The sequence below is a fragment of the Dipodomys ordii genome, unplaced genomic scaffold, assembly GCF_000151885.1.
Source record: "Dipodomys ordii isolate 6190 unplaced genomic scaffold, Dord_2.0 Scaffold18, whole genome shotgun sequence".
Lineage (NCBI taxonomy): Eukaryota > Metazoa > Chordata > Mammalia > Rodentia > Heteromyidae > Dipodomys > Dipodomys ordii.
Window position 1 is genome coordinate 7,507,131 of NW_012267234.1, and position 20,888 is coordinate 7,528,018.

Sequence of the window (20,888 nt, forward strand, 5' to 3'; positions counted from 1 at the left end):
GCTCTTCAGCTCAAGGCTAGCACTCTACCACTTGAGCCACAGCACCACTTCTGGCTTTTTCTGCTTATGTGGTGTTGAGGAATCGAACCCAGGGCCTCATGCATACAAGGCAAGTACTCTACCACTGAGCCACCTTCCTAGCCCCAGACTGTGACTCTTATCTCCAATAAACTACTCAGGAAAAGCCAGAAGTGGTGCTGTGGCTCAAGTGGTAGAGTGCTAACCTTTAGCGCAAAGAGATTCAGGGACAGTGCCTAGGCTTTGAATTCAAGCCCCAGGATCAGCAAAAAGAAACAAAAGTACTAATAAAAAATACCATAACACAATTTGAATGTTTTAAAATTTTAAAGATTCATGTAATCTGTTCCTTCCAGGAGCACTATGCTGGTTTCATTGCACTGACCAATATTGGAAAGTATCTTGAATAGACTTTTTAGCAGTGTTCCATTTGTCCATTTGTTTTCTTTAGCTGTTTTGTCTAAAATTTGGGGAGATGTTGTTTGCCATACTCTTTTTTTTTTTTTTTTTTACTTTTTATGCTGAGGGTGGAACCATGACCTCACACACTAAGTAGGCACTGCCACTGAGCTCTGTCATTTGTAATTTGAATCATCTTTTTCAATCTCTTTTTGCCTAGAGTTTTCTTTGACATTAATCTTGTTCTTAGAAATTTTACATTTGTTCATGTAATAAAGGTGTTTAATGTATTATCATAGATACTTTTTTTCAGGTGTGATACTGGGGTTTTGAATTCAGGGCCTTGTGCTTGCCTGGTAGGTGCTCTCCCACTTGAGCCACATGCTAACCTTTTATGCTTTAGTTATTTTTTTAATAGAATCTCAAATTTATGCCCAGGCTGTCTGGGTTGTGACCCACCTACTTTAAATTTCCCTCATAGTAGGGATGACAGACAAGGTTCACCATGTCCAACTATTTATTAACTCAACAGTTAACTACAAAAAAAGCCAAAACTGAAGTTGTGGCTTAGGTAGTAGAGCAATAGCCCTTCAGCACAAAGCTCAGGGACAGCACTCAGGTCCTAAGTTCAAGCCTCAGGACTGGAAGAAAAAAAAAACCTAGCACAAATAGTAGCTACAATGAAAGGAACAGACCCTTGGTATGTTGGGGGAGCGGGGAGAGGGTGGCGGAGATGGAAGGGCCTTCAGCAACAAGAGAAAAGACCTGGGACAGGCAGCATTCAAGGGATGAGAGAAGCTCAGGATAAAGGAAGATGAGTTTTATTTTTAGAGAAACTGGATAAAGAGAAAAGGCTTTTGGGTTGGTTAAGGTGATTGTGATGAATGCTGCTTGTGGGCCAAGCTAAGGAGAGAATGGGGTCTTTTCTTTCTTCCTTCCTTCCTTCATTCCTTCCTTCCTTCCTTTCCTTTTCTTTTCTTTTTTTTTTTTTTTTTGTCCATTATGGGGCTTGAACTCAGTCTAGGCACTCTACCTGAGTGTTTTTGCTCAAAGATAGCTAGTTCAGCCATGGCTCCATTTTTTACTTTTCTGGTGGTTAATTGGAGATGAGTCTCACAGACTTTCCTGCCCCATCTGGCTTTGAACTAGGATTCTCTGATCTGAGTCTCCTGAGTAGCTAGGATTAGAGGTGTGGGCCATCAATGCCTGGCTTTAAGTGGAATCTTTCTTAAGAGAGCAAAACTAGGCCTGGGATATAGCTCAGGGGCAAAACCTTTGCCTAGCAAATGCAGTGTCCTGGGTTCAATCCCCAGTATCAAAAAAGAAAAGACAAAAAAAAGAGCAAAATTACTCATAAAAGGGGTGGAGACATAGATCACGTGGTATAGTGACCATGAAGCCCCTGGGTTCAATCTCTATCACTGTCCTTAGCTTTTTCCATACAGGGCTGGCACTCTACCACTTGTGCTACAGCTCCACTTCTGGCTTTTTGGTGGTTAACTGGAGTCTTAACTAAGGAGGTGAGACTGGCTTGTAACCACGATCCTCAGTTCTCAGCCTCTGGAATAGTTTGATTACAGACATGATCCTGCACTTGGTAAATGATTATCTTTAGAGTAAGAATTGTGAATGTTATTTATATCTTTTATATGCTGCATTTTTCAGATTTCTATGAATAAGACTGATAGTTTTGAAGAGAAAAGTTTGTCCCTGAAGTAAAAATAAACTTTTAGTGGTAGCAGTCCAAACAAAAGAGATTTGACGAAACCTAGAAGGTAAGGCTAACACAATTGAGAATGCCTGAGAATCGGGGGTAGTGGTGGAGGAACTAATGATTTGAAAGCAGGGAAAGGAAGTTGAGAAGACCTATGGATTGGAGCTGTTTGCAAGAGTAAGCAGCTAAACCGGGCGCTGGTGGCTCACGCCTCTAATCCTAGCTACTCAGGAGGCTGAGATCTGAGGATCGCGGTTCAAAGCCAGCCCAGGCAGGAGAGACCGTGAGACTCCTATCTCCAATAAACCACCAGAAAACCGGAAGTGGCGCTGTAGCTCAAGTGGTAGAGCGCTCGCCTTGAGCTGAAGAGCTGAGGGACAGGGCCCAGGCCCAGAGTTCAAGCCCCACGACTGACCAAAAAAAAAAAAAAAGAATAAGCAGCTAAGAGTGAAATCCCCTGGGAGTGGAGAGACAGGGCTTGGTCTAACCTATTGGGTTAGTTATTGATTCAGAAGAGACTCACTCCTGGAGAAAGCTAGGTTAAGGGATCCACTTCTTGTGAGATTTCTAAGCAGTATCTGGGAGAGGATGCTTGCTTGCTACTTCATATGTGATGTTTCTATAAAAAATAGAAGCTACCGGGGCTGAGAAGGTGGCTCAGTAGTAGAGTGCTTGCCTTGCATGCATGAGGCCCTGGGTTCGATTCCTCAGCACCACGTAAGCAGAAGAAAAAAAAAGCCAGAAGTAGTGCTATGGCTTAAGTGGTAGAGTGCTAGCCTTGAGCTGAAGAGCTGAGGGACAGCGCCCAGGCCCAGAGTTCAGGCCCCACAACCGGACCAAAAAAAAAAAAATTAGAAGCTACTGCATTAATACCTGAGTGTATGGTAATTTTCATATTTGTTTCTTTCTTTTTTTTTTTTTTGTCATAGGGCTTAAAGTCAGGGCCTGGACACTGTCCTGTGCTCTTTTACTCAGGACTAGGGCTCTACAACTTTGAGCCACAGTTTTTTACTTGTCAGTTGGAGTTAAGAATCTCACAGGGACTTTTCTGCCTGTGCTAATTTGAAACTATGATGATTCTCTAGGTCTTAGCTTCCTGAGTAGCTAGGAATACAAGCAGCTGTACTTTAAATAATTTTTTATTTTTTGGTTGGTCATAGGGCTTGAGCTCTGGGCCTGGGCTCTGTTCCTCAGCTCTTCAGCTCAAGGCTAGCACTCTACCACTTACCACTTGCCACAGTGCCACTTCTGGCTTTTTCTGTTTATATGATGCTAAGGAATCAAACCCAGGGCCTCATGCATGTGAGGCAAGCAGTGAACCATTGAGCCACCTTCTCAGCCCTTTAAATAAATTTTTATTTAGTTGAAGGAGGTAGGCACGGGTGGCTCATGCCTGTAATCCTAGCTGTTCTGGATGCTGAGATCTGAGAATTACAGTTCGAAGCCAGTCCAGGCAGGAAGTCCATAACACTCTTACTTCCAATTAACCACCAAAAAAATTATAGAAGTGGCCAGGTGTTGGCAAGCTCACACTCATAATCCTAGCTATTCAGAATGCTGAGATCTGAGGATCACAGTTTAAAGCCAGCCCAGGCATGAGAGACCACGAGACTCCTGTTTCTATTTAACTACTAAAAAGCTGGAAATGGTGCTATAACTCAAAATTGGTAGAGCACTGGCCTTGAACACAAAAGCTTAAGGACAGCACCAGGACCTGCACAGAAAAAAAAAAAAAAGAGCCAAAAGTGGAGCTGTGGCTGGTGGTAGAGTGCTAGCCTTAAGCAAAGAATCTCAGGGACTGAATTAAAGTCCAGGACGGGCACTTCAAAAAAAAAAAAGAACCCTTAGTTTGAGACTAGACCAAGAATATAAAGTATTTTACCTTTCCATTTAAGATTATATTTATACATATGTATATGTGTATACACACATTTGTAATTTTTGCTTGAATTAGATGACTGCTCACAATTTACTCTTTGAATATTTGAGTACTTTTGGTACTCCTTAGATTTAATAGCTAGAAACTATGAATTAGTTGAGTTATTTTCTGTTTTATATTCAGTTTGGTTAGCATTTATTATGTATCCATTTGGAACTTTTATTTTTTAAGTAAAATTCACTTGATGTTGTTTGATCACCAGGGAACTGATGGTCTCATAAGAAAAAATGAGGGGCTGGGAAGGTAGCTCAGTGGTAGAGTGCTTGCCTTGCATGCCAGAGGCCCTGGGTTCAATTCCTCAGCACCACATAAGAAAAAAGTCGGAAGTGGTGCTGTGGCTCAAGTGGTAGAGCACTAGCCTTGAGCTGAAGAGCTGAGGGACAGCGCCCAGGCCCAGAGTTCAGGCCCCACGACCGGACCAAAAAAAAAAAGAAAGACTAATGTTAAGTTGCTGATATAACATTGGAAGCTGTATGAGAGCTACAAACATTGCTGTTAGAGTCTGGATTGAAAGTCTGAATCTGGCTCCAAGGTTTAAAAACTCTGGGTCAGCTGGGTGCTGGTGGCTCACGCCTGTAATCCTAGCTACTCAGGAGGCTGAGATCTGAGGATCGCGGTTCAAAGCCAGCCCGGGCAGGAGAGACCGTGAGACTCCTATCTCCAATAAACCACCAGAAAACCGGAAGTGGCGCTGTAGCTCAAGTGGTAGAGCGCTCGCCTTGAGCTGAAGAGCTGAGGGACAGCGCCCAGGCCCAGAGTTCAAGCCCCACGACGGACAAAAAAAAAAAAAAAGAATCTCATGGACTTTCCTGCCCTGGCTGGCTTTGAATCCCAATCCTTAGATCTCAGCCTAGTGAGTACCTAAGATTACAGGTATAAGTCACCAGTCTGACTCAAAAAATTTTAAAAGCAATATGACAGAATGGTAGAATTTATCTTAAAAGCAGCAAAGCAGGGGCTGGAAAAGTGGCTCAGTGGTAGAGTGCTGGCTTGCCTGAACGAAACCCTGGTTCAATTCCTCAGCACCACATAAGCAGAAAAAGCCGGAAGTGGTGCTGTGGCCTCAAGTGGTACCTTGAGTTGAAGAGCTCAGGGAGAGTGCCCAGGCCCAGAGTTCAGGCCCCAAAACTGACCAAAAAAAAGAAAAAAGGCAATGTGCAAGACTGGCAGAGTAGCCAGTTCCCAGCACCATAAAATAAATTTATTTATTTATTTATTTTTGTTGGTCATGAGGCTTGAACTCTGGGCCTGGGTGCTTTCCCTGCACTCTTCAGCTCAAAGCTAGCCTTCTACCACTTGTGCCACAGCACCACTTCTGTTTTTCTGGTGGTTCATTGGAGATCAGAGTCTCATGGAGTTTTCCTGCCTGGGCTGGCTTTGAACTGTGATCCTCAGATCTCAGCCTCCTGAGTAGCTAGGATTACAGGCGTGACCCACTGGTGCCCGGCTAAAATCAATTTTAAAAAAAGAAAGAAAGAAAAGGAAAGCATCTGGGGGCCTGGTGGCTCAAACCTATCATCCTAGCTACTCAGGAAGCTGAAATCTGAGGATTGCAATTTGAAGCTAGCCTGGACAGGAAAGTTTGACTCTTATCTGTAACAAACTACTCAGAAACATCCTGAAGTGGATCCTGTGGCTCAAGTGGTAGATCACTAGTCTTGAACAAAAAGAAGCTCACAGACAGCACTCAGGCCTTTAGTTCAAGCCTGGCAAAACAAAAAACAGGGAAACAGTCTCAAGACCATAAAAACAAACAAAAATCCAGTAGGGCTTTCTACTTATACTTTAAAGGTAAATACATATAAGAGGGTACATTGTTTTTGTTTTGCTTTTTTGTGTTCAGGTTCTAGGGCTTGAACTAAGAACCAGGGTGATATCACCTTAATTTCTTCACTCAAGGCTGGCACTCTACCACTTGAGCCACAGCTCAACTTCTCGGTTTTGTTTTGTTTTTTAAGTTTTTAAGGAGGTAAGAGTTTCACAGACTTTCTTCCCCTGGCTGACATCAAACCTAAATCTTCAGATCTTAGCCTCCTGAGTAACTGGTACTATGGGCATGGGCCACGGCATCTGGCTTTGTTTTGTGTTTCTAGAAATTTAATCCAGAAATTCACAATTGTTAGGTAATTGCTCTACCATTGAACCACATTCCCAGACCTGAGATTTCTTCTTTTAATTAACCAATGTGTGTGCGCGTGCATGTGCATGCACACAATGGTACTGAGGCTTGAACTCAAGGCCTCAAGTTCTTGGCTTTTTTGCTCAAAGCTGGTTCTCAACCACTTGAGCTACACCTTCACTTGCAGCTTTTGGATAGTTGATTAGAGATAAGAGTCATGGACTTTATGTCCAATTATCTTTGAACCTTAATTCTCAGATCTCAGTCTCCTGACAAGTTTAGATTACAGGTGTGACCGACCAGTACTGGCTTATTTAACTTTTAATTGTATACAGCATAATTTGAAATATGTTGTATATGTTGTAGAATGACTAGGTCAAACTTAATTTACGTAATTTGAGGTGAGAACATGTAAAACCTCTCAATGTTTTTTCAAGTATGCAGTACGTTCTTACTAGGTTTAGTCTCCATGTTGTTTTGTTTTTGTTTTTTAGTGATAACTGGAGTTTGATCTCAGGGCTTCCAGCTTGCTTGGCAGGTGCTCTACTGCTCAAGCCATGCCTTCAACCCTTTTTGTTCTGTTCTTTTTTGGGAAGGTGGGTTGGTTTGGGTTTGGGTTTCAGGTCTGGCTATTTTTTAAATAGGATATTGCTTTTTGCCCAGGTGGACCTGGACTGCCATTCTCCTATTTATGCTTTCTGCTGCAGCAGGCATGACAGGCATGCACCACCATGCCTAGCCTTTTCTGCTGAGATGGAGTCATGAACTTTTTGTCTGGGCTGGCCTTGAACTTCGATGGTCCCAATCTTAGCCTCTCTCCTAGCTGGTATGACAGGTAGGCATCACCATACTCAGCTATCGGTTGAGACGAGGTCTTGTATACGTTTCACTGGGGCTGCCCTCCAATCATGACCCACCCAGTTTCCACATCCTCACTTGTTAGAAAACAGATGAAACCAACTGGAAAAAAAACAGTGCTATGACTGAAAATTGTTATCCTTTCACTAGTGTACTCTTCCCTAATCTCCCTGGATGTATAAGATTTAAACTAGTTAATAGTTCTTTTATATAATTTAATCAAATATTTAGAGTTGAACTTCCTATTTGTCTAATAGCCTTTTGTTGTTGTTGATTTGAAACTGAATCTTACTATGTATCCCAGACTGTCCTGTGCTGCACCCCCTTCTTGCCTCAGCTTTCCAACTTCTTAGATTATATTTGGTAATCCACTGTGTTACACACACCTATCTCTGACAATTCTTTGTGGTGGAAGACTAACCTGAGCATTGTAGGATATTTCATATTGCCTCTATCCACCTGATGTCAGTAGTGACATTCTGGCCAGTAATAACCAAAAGTGTCTCCAGACCCTGCCAAAAGCCCCTGAAAGTCATCCCACATTGAGCTGTTTCAGTCTGTAGGTTGTCACTTCAGTCTTTCTTTCCCTTTATTTTTCCCCATTGATTTGCAAAAGAAACTCAAAGTTAATCCTGCTATGTTTCCCTTAGACTGGATTTGTCTATTATTTCTGCAATGTGCTTTAACATCCTCTATCATCAGTTTGCTATTAATTGGAAATTGGATCTAGCGACTAATCAGTTACAGGCTTTTTGTATTGTTTTGGTGATATTGGGGCTTGAACTCAGGGTTAGTGTTCAGTAGGCTTGTGCTCTACCACTTAGATCATACCTCCAGCCCTACTTTTTGCTGGTTACTTTGTAGATGGAATCTCAGACCTTCTTGCCCAGGCTGGCTTTAAATAGTGATCCTCTTGATCTCAGCCTCTTAAGTGTGAGCCACTGGTGTGCCCAGCAGTTACAGACTTTCTTTATCGTTCATCAGGAGGCACATGATGTTCTTTTGACCAATTACTGATTCTTAATTCATTCATCAGGGATCTTTTTTTGTTTTAAAATGTAAGTTTTCATTTAGTCAAGCTTTATCTTAAATAACAATCTTATGTTCTTCCTTAATAAAGGAAGGGGAAATGGAAGGTGAGGCAGTCGAAGCCATTGTGGAAGAGTCTGAAACTTTCATTAAAGGAAAGGAGAGAAAGACTTACCAGCGACGCCGGGAAGGTGGCCAGGAAGAAGATGCTTGCCACCTACCCCAGAACCAGACAGATGGGGGTGAGGTGGTACAGGATGTCAACAGCAGTGTACAGATGGTAATGATGGAACAGCTGGATCCTACCCTTCTTCAAATGAAGACTGAAGTAATGGAGGGTACGGTGGCTCCCGAAGCAGAGGCTGCAGTGGACGATACACAAATCATAACCTTGCAAGTTGTAAATATGGAGGAACAGCCCATTAATATAGGAGAGCTTCAGCTTGTTCAAGTACCTGTTCCTGTGACTGTACCTGTTGCTACCACTTCGGTAGAAGAACTTCAGGGGGCTTATGAAAATGAAGTGTCTAAAGAGGGCCTTGCAGAAAGTGAACCCATGATATGTCACACATTACCTTTGCCTGAAGGGTTTCAGGTGGTGAAAGTGGGGGCCAATGGAGAGGTGGAGACACTAGAGCAAGGTGAACTTCCACCTCAGGAAGATCCAAGCTGGCAGAAAGACCCAGACTATCAGCCACCAGCCAAAAAAACAAAGAAAACCAAAAAGAGCAAACTGCGTTACACAGAGGAGGGCAAAGATGTGGATGTGTCTGTCTATGATTTTGAAGAAGAGCAGCAGGAAGGCCTGCTGTCAGAAGTTAATGCAGAGAAAGTGGTTGGTAATATGAAGCCTCCCAAACCAACAAAAATTAAAAAAAAAGGTAAAGTAGTAGTCTCAAAAGTATTTTGAACTAATGATACAACTGTTCACATACAAGTTACTTTGTTATATTAAATTTATTTTTCAAGTTATTAAGTTCTAAAGAGAAGTAAATCTGTTAGTGCAATGACATAATTTCAACTTACATGAGTTACATTGGCTTTAGTTACAAAAACCAATGAAATATATTTGTAGAAATTAAAGTCTGTGCCAACCTAAGTACATTGAAACCCTATAGCAAGTGTTTTCTTTTGCATATAGGTGTAAAGAAGACATTCCAGTGTGAGCTGTGCAGTTATACATGTCCACGGCGTTCAAATTTGGATCGTCACATGAAAAGCCACACTGATGAAAGACCACATAAATGCCATCTCTGTGGCAGGGCATTTAGAACAGTCACCCTCCTGAGGAATCACCTTAACACACACACAGGTGCTGTATGAAAATGTGAAGACTGTAATATAAATTTGGGTTTCAATTATCCACATTGATTACAGGGAGAAAGATAAAGGAGTATTTCTGTAGGGTTTTTGTGCCTTTTTTGCAATCTTAATTTGATTTTTTTTTTTTTTTTTTTTCCTGTCGTGGGGCTTGAACTCTGGGCCTAACTCTAGGCTTGAACTCTGGACATAAGCTGTCCCTCAGCTCAAGGCTAGCGCTCTACCTCTTGAGCCACAACACCACTTCCAGCTTTTTCTGCTTATGTGGTGCTGAGGAATCCAACCCAGGGCCTCATACATGCAAGGCAAGCATTTTACCATTGAGCCACCTTCCCAGCCCCAATTTTTTCTTTTTTTTTGGTCGGTTATGGGACTTGAACTCTGGGCTTGGGCGCTGCCCCTGTACTCTTCAGCTCAAGGCAAGTGCTCTTCCTCTTGAGCCATAGCGCCATTTTCAGTTTTCAAGTGTTTTTTTGGAAAGAAGAGTCTCACGGACTTTGCTACCCAGGCTGGCTTTGAACCTGGATCCTCAGATCTCAGCCTCCTGAGTAGCTAGGATTGTAGACATGAGCCACTGGTGCCGGGCTCCCAATTAAAAAAAAAAAAAAGCATATGGACTTAGTTATAGGTGAATGTCAAGAAAACTTAGTGGAAGCCAAATACTTGTGGCTCATGACTATAATCCTAGTTACTCAAGAGGCTGAGTCTTGAGTCTCCAGAGTCTCTGAGTTCTAAGGTTTATGAAGCTGTAGCTGTACTACATGCCCACCAAGCTAAAGAGGCTGCCCAGAAAGCAGTTAACAACAGTGCCACTGGTGATCCAACTGTTAAAAAATTCATCAGAGACCATGAAAAGAAACTCGTGCTTCACCAAAGAAAAATATCTAAACATCGAAAAACCTAAATATAATGGAAAGAAAATTGTAAAATATAAAATAAAATAATTTTAAAAAGGAAAGAAAACTGAACCTTATGTACTGAGCAAATGCCAGATCTAGCAAACAGTGCTAGGCCTATATTACTTGATTTAAAATCAACAAAAAAAACTACAAAAAATAGTAAAATATAAAACAATGTTAGACCTGGGAAAAAGAATTTTCAGCAAAGTACAAAAATTTAAAGCATTCCTTTAATTTTCTAATTCTTTACTGTGGAATAGCTCAGGATGTCAGTTCTAAATAACAGAATTAATAACTGTGCAAGGAAATGTAATTTGGATTATAAAATTCTTGCTTTAATAAAATTCCTTAAACAGTGGGGGTGGGGGGAAGAGGCTGAGAGTTAGAGGACTGGGGTTTAAAACCAGCCCAAGCAGAAAAGTCTCTGAGACTATAACCAGCAAAAGCATTCAAGTGGTAGAATGCCAATTATAAACAAGAAAGCCAAGCAAGAGTATGAGGCCTGGAGTTCAATCCACAGTTTTGGCCCCAAAAGAAAATGCTTAGTGGAAAATAATCCAAATGATTTAAAGGAGATGAACCAGAAAAAAAGGCTATCTGATTGTTATTTGGAATAATTCCTAGAAACCTGACCGTTGTGTTACTGAGGTTTATATAGTAATTACAGAAAAGTCCAAAAAGTTCCACATAACAATTGTCAGGCACTATGAGGATGAACAGAAATTGAAGTAAAACCCTGAGTAATTCATAATTGGAGAATGTAAGGTTTAAAATATTTTTTAGGCAATTTGAATGTTCAGGGGGTAGGGGTATAATTCAAATGGTAGGGTACTTTCCTAGGTTCAATCCCCATACCCTATCTCAAAAACAAGAACAACAGTGGCAGAACACTTAATGTCGCCTATGTGAGGCACTGGGCTCGATTGCTAACACCATAAACCAAGCAAGTGTAAAACCATTCATTTGTCCAAGTGCCATATATACTTTAATAAGTTGTTCAAATATTCTAATATTAGCTTGGTGAACTGGTTTGAAACGTTGAAAATATATTGGACATATGACTAAAAGCTGGCCCTATGGTAGGATATGTCAACATGAGTGTGCCTTAATGTAGACAGTCTCCTGTTCTAGACTTTTAGCTTTGCAAATGAGAAGTTGGATCTTTCTGGTCTCAGAGCTGATTAGGTAGAAGTTCATCCATCTAGTAACCAAGCCTGCAAGAGATTGACAGGGCTAGAGGTGTGGCTCAAATAGTACAGCAGCCTGGCAAGTACAAGATCCTGAATTTAAATTCTAGTATGACCTAAAGGAAGGAATCACATATATACACAGAGTGCCAGTTTATAGTGGGGAACAATTTTTTTCTTTTCTTTTTTTTGTCAGTCATGGGGCGTGAACTCTGGGCTTGGGTTCTGTCCCCGAGCTCTTCAGCTCAAGGCTAATTCTCTACCACTTTGACCCACAGCGCCACTTCTGGTTTTCTGATGGTTAATTGGAGATGAGTCTCACCAACTCAGATCTCAGCCTCCTTTGTAGCTAGGATTACAGGAGTGAGGCAGGCTTATCTTTTCATTTTCTAAATGCAGTTGTGTAAGAGAAGCTCTTGCCTATGTCAAGATGTAATAAATGAGAGATGACTGAATGAGCATGGATCTTGGGCAGAAAGACAGTGGTTATGTAGTGCAACCTGGTGGAAATTCTTCCACAGCAGTGTCTACTTCATTAATGTCATGACATGCTTACTTCTACCAGAGGCAAACCTCTTCCCCCTGGGAAGTACTAGGGTAAATAACACCAAAAGTTATTTTTCAGCTTATCTGTCCTAACAGAAATGAATACAAAATGAATACAACTAATTGTTTTACTTATCCTTACATCTGTACTATACACTTACCACAGAAGAACTATCCTTCACACCCTCCTACACCTTTAGTAGTACTGAAGAAGGAAGGTGAATGAACAAATGAATATTCCTTCCTTAGAATTTCTTACGGTCTTTTTTTTTTTTTGGTCGGTTGTGGGGCTTGAACCCTGGGCTTGGGCACTGTCCTTGCACTCATCAGCTCAAGGCAAGCACTCTACTGCCTGAGCCACAGGACCACTTCCCATTTTCTAGTGTTTTTTATTGGAGATGAGTCTCACGGACTTTTCCTGCCTGGCCTGGCTTTGAACCGTGATCCTCAGATCTCAGCCTCCTGAGTAGCTAGGATTTACAGGCATGAGCCACCGGTGCCCAGTCTTATTGTCATTTTCTATTTATACTTAACACTCTAGAATTCTTCCCATCCTCTTAGGAAATATTTCTGCACATGACTGGACCTATTCATTACATTGTTTTACATTGTTACACTTGTACTTCCTTTTTTTTTTTTTTCCTTTTTCTTTTTCTTTTTGTCCTAGTCCTACAGCTTGTACTAAGAGCCTGGGCACTGTCCCTAAGCTTTTGTGCTCAAGGCTAATGCTCTTCCACTTGAGCCATATCCCCACTTTCAGCCTTACGGTTGTTAATTGGAGATAAAAGAGTCTCAGGTTTTCCTGTCCAGGCTGGCTCTGAACTATGAAATCCTCAGATCTCAGCCTCCTGAATAGATAGGATTGTGGGCATGAAGCCACAAGCACCTGGATTTACTTCCATTCTGTTTTTGATTTTTAGTTTTGGGTGTTTTTGTTTTTTTTTGGTTTGGTTTGGCTTTGGTTTTTTGGCCATTGAGCTTGAACTCAGGGTCTGGGCACTGTCCCTGACCTCTGCTCAAGGCTAGCACTTTACCACTTTGAGCTACCCCCAGTTTTCTGGTGGTTACTTGTAGACAAGAATTGTATTACAGATTTTCCTCCCTGGTCTGGCTTCAAACTGTGGTATATGTAGGTGGTAGTAATAGTACTGAGGTTTTGAATTCAGGCCTTTTGAGTCCTAGGCAGGGCCTCTACCACTTGAGACACATCATCAGCTGAGTTTTTGGGTTTTGGATTTTTTTTTTTAAGGGGTAGGTTTATTCATCGTTCCGGCTGGCACCAGGCCATCTTGGTCCTCCACGAGGTGGGGAAAGGGCTGGGAAAGAGAGAGAGAAGAGCTAGGAAAGAACAGAGAGAGAACAGAGAGAGCTAGAAAAGAACAGAGAAAGAGACAGTTGGGTTTTGGGTTTTTTTGGGGGAGAGTCATGGGCTTTGAACTCTGGGGCTAGGCGTTGTCACTCAGCTCTTCAGCTCAAGGCTAGCATTCTACCACTTGAGCCACAGCACCACTTCCAGTTTTCTGATGGTTTATTGGAGATAAGAGTCTCACGGACTTTCCTGACCATGTTGGCTTTGAACCTCGATCCTCAGAGCTCAGCCTCCTGAGTAGTGAGGATTACAGGCGTGAGCCACCAGCACCCAGCTCCCCATCCCCCGTCCCCCGCCCCCACCCGGTTGTGGGGCCTGAACTCTGGTCCTGGGCACTGTCCCTCAGCTCTTCAGCTCAAGGCTAGCACTCTACCACTTGAGCCACAGTACCACTTCAAGCTTTTTCTGCTTATGTGGTGCTGAGGAATTGAACCCAGGGCTTCATGCATGCAAGACAAGCACTCTACTACTGAGCCACCTTCCCAGCCCTCAGCCTGAGTTTTTTTTTGGGGGGGGGAGGGTCCGGTCATGGGGCCTGAACTCTAGGCCTGGGGGCCATCCCTCAGCTCTTCAGCTCAAGGCTAGCACTCTACCACTTGAGCCACAGTGCCACTTCCGGCTTTTTTCTTTTTGCTTATGTGGTGCTGAGGAATCGAACCCAGGGCCTCAGGCATGCAAGGCAAGCACCACTGAGCCACCTTCCCAGCCCCTCAGGCTGAGTTTTTATCAACTTTCAATCCATAGTGATTGGATACAAAATAGGGGCAAAAAGGGGTTTTGTATTCAAAGGTAGCAGATTCAAATTAGATAATAAGCAAAAAAGTTTGGTGTGTTCTTGCATCCTGTGTTGTAAATTTAGCTAGGCCTTCCCATGTCTTGTAGAACTAGTCTTGGGTTAAGGGAGAGTTGATAGGATGACTGAATTCTCATCTTAGGCAACAGTTGTGTGCTATACTTTGAACTCTGTATCATTAACTATGCCTTTGATCTTGTTCTGTTGTCCTTTTCTCTATCTAGGTACTCGTCCTCACAAGTGCCCAGACTGTGACATGGCCTTTGTGACCAGTGGAGAATTAGTGCGGCATCGTCGTTACAAACATACCCATGAGAAGCCATTTAAGTGTTCCATGTGTGATTATGCCAGTGTAGAAGTGAGTGTCAAGTTCCTTGTTGGTATCTTTCATGGTAGACCTGTAATCTGGCACTACTAAAGAAAATCAATTCGGGCTGGGAAGGTGGCTCAGTGGTAGAGTGCTTGCCTTGCATGCCTGAGGCCCTGGGTTTGATTCCTCAGCACCACATAAGCAAAAAGAAAAAAGCTGGAAGTGGCGCTGTGGCTCAAGTGGTAGAGCGCTAGCCTTGAGCTGAAGAGCTGAGGGACAGCAGCCAGGCCCAGAGTTCAGGCCCCACAACTGGACCAAAAAAAAGAAAATCAATTCAACATGTCAATATATGAATTGATTAATATCAATATCTTGATGATTAATATCACCTTTTTTTGATAGAGCAAACATGTTTACTTGTCTCAAAAAAAATTGAAGGTGGGCTGGGAAGGTGGCTCAGTGGAAGAGCCCTTGCCTTGCATGCCTGAGGTCCTGGGTTCGATTCCCCAGCACCACATAAGCAAAAAGAAAAAAGCCGGAAGTGGGGCTGTGGCTCAAGTGGTAGAGTGCTAGCCTTGAGCTGAAGAGCTGAGGGACAGCGCCCAGGCCCAGAGTTCAGGCCCCACGACTGGACCCAAAAAAAAAAAATTGAAGGTGATTAAGAATAGCTTACATAAAAGTTCTCAAAGTCCTCTATGTTGAATTGAAACTCCTTTGTACAACTACTTGAAGATAATAAACATTTTAAAAGATTTAAAAAAAAAGAAGAAAATCAGATCTGAGGGTCATGGTTCAAAGCCAGCCTTATTAGGAAAATCTGTGAGACTTTTTAAAACTCAGCAAAAAGCCAAAAGTAAAAGTGTAGCTCAAGTGGTAGAGCACCAACTTTGAGTAGAAAAGCCAATGGAGGGCAAGAGCCCCTGAGTTAATGCCCCAGGACTGCTGCAGATTTTTGTCTGGAAGAGTAAATGTGAATGGTTAGCTAAGAAAAATTTGGAAGCTATAGAGGTGCTTGCCTAACATATGCAAGGCCCAGTGTTCACTTCCCAACATTGCAAGAGAGAAAGAGAACAGCTCAGTAATGCTGTTGGGATAGTTACTAACTTAACAGTGTGAAATTTTAATGTGTAAAACGTAAATGCAGAAATTTTTTTGTTTTTCATAAAATCAGAGCAACTTAAATTTCAAGCTAGATACTGGTGATTCACACCAGCACTCAGGAGACTGAGATCTGAGGATCACGGTTCAAAGCCAACTTGGGCAGAAAAGTCCATGAAAGAGGCAGAGGCTCACACCTGTCATCCTAGCTGCTCAGGAGGCTGAGATCTAAGGATCACAGTTTGAAGCCAGCCTGGACAGAAAAGTCCCCATGATACTCTTTATTTCCAATAAACTCAAAAACGCCAGAAGTGGCACTGTGGCTCTAGTGGTAGAGTGACAGCCTTGAGCACAAAGAGGCTCAGGGACAGTGCCCAAGCACTAGGATCAGCAAAAAAGAAAAGTCCATGAGACTTTTATCCTCAATTACCATCAGAAAACGAGAAGTGGCTCTGTGGCTCAAAGTAGTAGAGCACTAGCCTTGAGCTTAGGGACAGCACCCAGGCCAAGTTCAAGTCCCCAGGCCCCCTTCCTCCCACCCCCCCCCAAAAAAATCAAGTTACTGAGTACTCCAAGTAGTTTGAAAGTCACTTTGGAACAGGTGCTATCCATGCCTAGATCCTAGCCTGCTAAAAAATGCTAATGATAAAAAAGAGAGTGGGACAAAGCGGGCCTTGGTGGCTCACGCCTGTAATCCTAGCTACTCAGGAGGCTGAGATCTGAGGATCACGGTTTAAAGCCAGCCCAGGCAGAAGAGACCGTGAGACTCCTATCTCCAATAAACCACCAGAAAACCGGAAGTGGCGCTGTAGCTCAAGTGGTAGAGCGCTCGCCTTGAGCTGAAGAGCTGAGGGATAGCGCCCAGGCCCAAAGTTCAAGCCCCGCTACCGACAAAAAAAAAAAAAAAAAAGAGAGAGAGTGGGACAATTAAAACATGCACTTGGTGTTGGAGAAAATAAGTAGGCATGAATGATTTACATATGATTATGGAAAGTTTCAAACAAACTTTAAAACAGCTACATCTTTTAACTACTAGAGATGTAGCTTAGTGGTAGAGTGTTTACCAAGCATGCATGAGGCCCTGAGTTTGATCACCAGCACCACACACATACACACACAAAAGTAAAATAGTAAAGAGAAAAGCACATACCTTATCACACACTTAAAGCAATTACCAATAGTAATTAATCCTTTTTTTGTGTGCTCATGGTACTGGGGTTTAAACTGAGGGCTTACCCTTGCTAGTCATTATCTTTTAGACTTTTCCTGCCTGAAGTGCCCTAAAACTAATCAAGTAAGCATTTGTACCTAATCTATAGTGTTCATGCTAGCAGTCTGTTAACAGAAGCATAAGAGGTTTGATTGCTTTCATATTACAGGTCAGCAAATTAAAACGTCACATTCGCTCTCATACTGGAGAGCGCCCGTTCCAGTGCAGTTTGTGCAGTTATGCCAGCAGGGACACATACAAGCTGAAAAGACATATGAGAACACATTCAGGTAGGATTTCTCCCCTCCTGGTATTAGTGAGCTCTTTTCAATGATCCTATAATAGCCTGTGAGTCACCGCATACAGTCATTGAGTACCTGAATGGAAGACTTAACAAAGGCTCTGGCTTAGCCTCTGAATGCATAATTTTAAATCTAGAGTTTTTAACTCTAGTCTTTTTTGTTAAAGTGTAGTAACATGCACTGCACCTAGCCATTGTGCTTCCCTGGTAAGTGGGACAACAGGTGCACTCCACTGTGCCCAGTCCTTGGTTGAGATGCTGTATATGGTGGCACATGATTGTAATTCCACATATGGAATGCTGAGGCAAGAGACTCAAGAGTCTGAGGCCAGCCTAAGGCTACAGTATCGACTTTGAGAGCAGTCTGGTCTACATTGCATGAAAGAAAAAGGAAAAAAATATTTAAAGACAAGAAAAAGTTGGAAGTCCTCCATTAGTCTCTCCCAAAGATTGGCCTTGCCATGGAAATTATCTTTTTACATGGAAGATTATGTAGAAAAGCTAGACAGCAGAAGTTTAGGGTTTGTCATCTCTGAAGATAGGCTTGAGCTTGACATACAGAATAATTCTCAGACTTACTAAGTAGAACCTTAGAGTTTCTATGGCCCAGTATATCTGTCTGCCACATTAGTTACTCCCAACTGAATCATAATATTCATTTAATTTGTTTATTCTGTATTTCCTTTTAAGGGGAAAAACCTTATGAATGTTATATTTGTCATGCTCGGTTTACCCAAAGTGGTACTATGAAGATGCACATTTTACAGAAGCACACAGAAAATGTGGCCAAATTTCATTGTCCCCACTGTGACACTGTCATAGCCCGAAAAAGTGACTTGGGTAAGTAGATTTACTAAAGGCAAATGAAAAACAGAAAGTATAATGAAGGTGGAAAGAGCCATTGATACCTGGAGTCTGTCTGCTCTTCTTGCTTCTACCATTTTCCCTCCTTTTTTTTTTTTTTGGCTAGTACTGGGGATTGAATTCAAGGCTTCTCACTCACTGGGCAGGTGCTCTACCACTTCAGGCACTCCTCCAGTCCATTTTTGTCTTGGTTATTTTCTTTTTTTTTTTTTTTCTTTTTTTGCCAGTTGTGGGGCCTGAACTCTGGGCCTGGGCACTGTCCCTCAGCTCTTCAGCTCAAGGCTAGCGCTCTACCATTGAGCCACAGTACCACTTCCAGCTTTTTCTGCTATGTGGTGCTGAGGAATCGAACCCAGGGCCTCATGCATGCAAGGCAAGCACTCTACCACTGAGCCACCTTCCCAGCCCCTGTCTTGGTTATTTTCAAGCCCAGCCTATGATCATTTGACTTGTTCTTCCATGTGTTTGTAGGGATGACAGTCATACGCACTGCACCTAGCCATTGTGCCCAGTCCTTGGTTGAGATGGCCTTTTGGAAAATTATAATAGATACATATTTTTTGTTGGTCGTGAAGCTTGAACTCAGAGCCTGGGTGCTGTCCCTGACCTTTTTCGCTCAAGGTTGGCACTCTACCACTTTGAGCCACAGCGCTGCTTCCAGCTTTTTGGTGGTTAATTGGAAATGAATCTCATAGACTTTCCTGTTTGGGCTGGCATTGAATTGTGATTCTCAGATCTCAGCCTCCTGAGTAGGTAGGATTACAATTGTGAGCCACTGGTGGCCGGCTTATTTTTGAAAATCTTTTTGCCTGAACTGATCTCCCAATCTCCACCTCCCAAGTAGCTAGCATTGTATCCTTGAGCCATTATACCTGACTTAGATTTTTATTTTTAAAGCCTAATCCATAGACTTCCTTTTTCCTTTTAACATTTGCCTTTGTGATCTCATCAGCTCCATAATCTCATTCAAGCCCCCAAACAAAATTGATGTTCCTATTTCAGATTTTTTTTGTTGGAGGGGGGAGAGAGATTGAATTTGTTTGTAGGGCTTGAACTCAAGGTCTGGGCTCTGTTCCTCCCTAAGCTTTTTCACTGAAGGCTAGCACTCTACTTCTGTGAGCCACACTGCCATTTCCAGTTTTCTGGCAGTTAATTGGAGATAAGAGTCTCATAGACTTTCCTGCCTGGGCTGGCTTTGAACCATAATCCTCAGATCTCAGCCTTCTGAGTATAGCTAGATTACAGGTGTGAGCCACCAGCACCTGGCTAGGTTTGTGTGTATGTGTACGTGTGTGTACACATGAGTACATGTGCGCACGTGTGTGCATGTATGCACCGATCCTGGAATTTGAACTCTGGGCCTAGGCTCTGTCCAGGATTAGCACTCTACCACTTGAGCCACAGCTTCAATTTTGGTGCTTAATTGGAGATAAAAGAGTCTTGTGGACTTTGTACCAGTCTGGCTTCCAACTGCAATCCTCAGATCTCAACCTCCTGCGTAGCTAGGATCCACAGGCATGAGTCACTGGCTCCTGGCTTCTTCCTGTTTCAGATCTTTGAGTTAGATTTCCTTTGTAGCCATTTATCCATTGCTATAATCATCTCTACTTCAATAACACTGCAATTGTAAATTCAACATGTGAAACTAAAGCTCTATATAACTATTCCACACTTTACCATCAAAATAGACACACACAGCTTAGTCTTCATCTTTTTCCACAATTCACACACTCACTCACACACACACACACACATACACACTAATTTCAGTAGATTTCCCTGACATGCATCTTCTTCCATAGTCAGTAACTCTTCCTGGCCTCACTTCTTGGGTTTCTCATCACTTCTTTACTTCTAAATCCTTTGCCAGCCTTCTTGTCCAGCCTGCCATCTTCTCCCACCTACCTAATTTAATTGCTTTCTCTCTTTTTGATGCTAAGTGCTAGACTGCTGAACTTACACAACTTCAGCCAGCCCACAGAATAATTTAAGAAGTAGAATAAATGTAGGAGTAATTTGTTGCAATGCTTGTTTGTGTTTTCAAAAGTTCAGCTTGGCTTTTTATATTTTGCTCTCAGGTGTCCACTTGCGGAAGCAGCATTCCTATATTGAGCAAGGCAAGAAATGCCGTTACTGCGATGCTGTGTTTCATGAGCGTTACGCCCTCATTCAGCATCAGAAATCACACAAGAACGAGAAGCGCTTTAAGTGTGACCAGTGTGATTATGCTTGTAGACAGGTAGGAACTGTCATAGTTACAAGGCCATTAATGCCTGTCCTATCCATGTCGGGTATTCTCAGTACCTAGTACAGTGACTACTTCTAAGAAAAATACCTTCAAATTGGTTTATGAGGGCCCTCACCAAAATCAAAGGTTCCTTGTCAGTTGTATCTGGGTCTTCAGCTGGTGTTTAAGTCAGTCAGATTTACCCAGTCCTAAGACTGACTACACTTCTTTCTCAAAACCGTGTTGGAGTTAAGTCCAGAATTTGAGGGAAGAACATAATCTGGTTCTGTGACATGTTCAGACTTAAGAGAAACAGCCCACTAGGGGTGAACAGATTTCTTTGTGCTAGGATTTATGGAAGCAGTTTTGAATTCTTGTAAAAGATAACTTTATCATGTCAACAAGTAGTGTCAGGTTAGCCCCTGTTGTAAGGGAAAGGCCACATGCACAGCAGCTGGGATGGTGGCCCTGTAACCAGGCCCTGGGGCCTCTTTCCTGTTGTCTCTGTTTTCAGGAGAGGCACATGATCATGCACAAGCGCACCCATACTGGGGAAAAGCCTTACGCCTGCAGTCACTGCGACAAGACCTTCCGCCAGAAACAGCTCCTCGATATGCATTTCAAGCGCTACCATGACCCTAACTTCGTCCCTGCGGCCTTTGTCTGTTCTAAGTGTGGGAAAACATTT

At 42.6% G+C, this 20,888-nt stretch overlaps 1 protein-coding gene across 1 annotated transcript in view; it reads left to right on the top strand.

Annotated features, from left to right (window-relative positions):
• Ctcf (CCCTC-binding factor (zinc finger protein)) overlaps nt 1-20,888 on the top strand; it is a 52,206-nt gene that overhangs the window by 20,385 nt on the left and 10,933 nt on the right. Inside the window, exons 3-9 of the mRNA XM_013012660.1 lie at nt 8,168-8,957; nt 9,218-9,388; nt 14,415-14,548; nt 16,978-17,098; nt 17,800-17,949; nt 20,052-20,212; nt 20,715-20,883. Of these exons, the coding sequence (XP_012868114.1) occupies nt 8,177-8,957; nt 9,218-9,388; nt 14,415-14,548; nt 16,978-17,098; nt 17,800-17,949; nt 20,052-20,212; nt 20,715-20,883 (1,687 nt within the window). The 5' untranslated portion in view covers nt 8,168-8,176. The remainder of the gene's footprint in view (nt 1-8,167; nt 8,958-9,217; nt 9,389-14,414; nt 14,549-16,977; nt 17,099-17,799; nt 17,950-20,051; nt 20,213-20,714; nt 20,884-20,888) is intronic.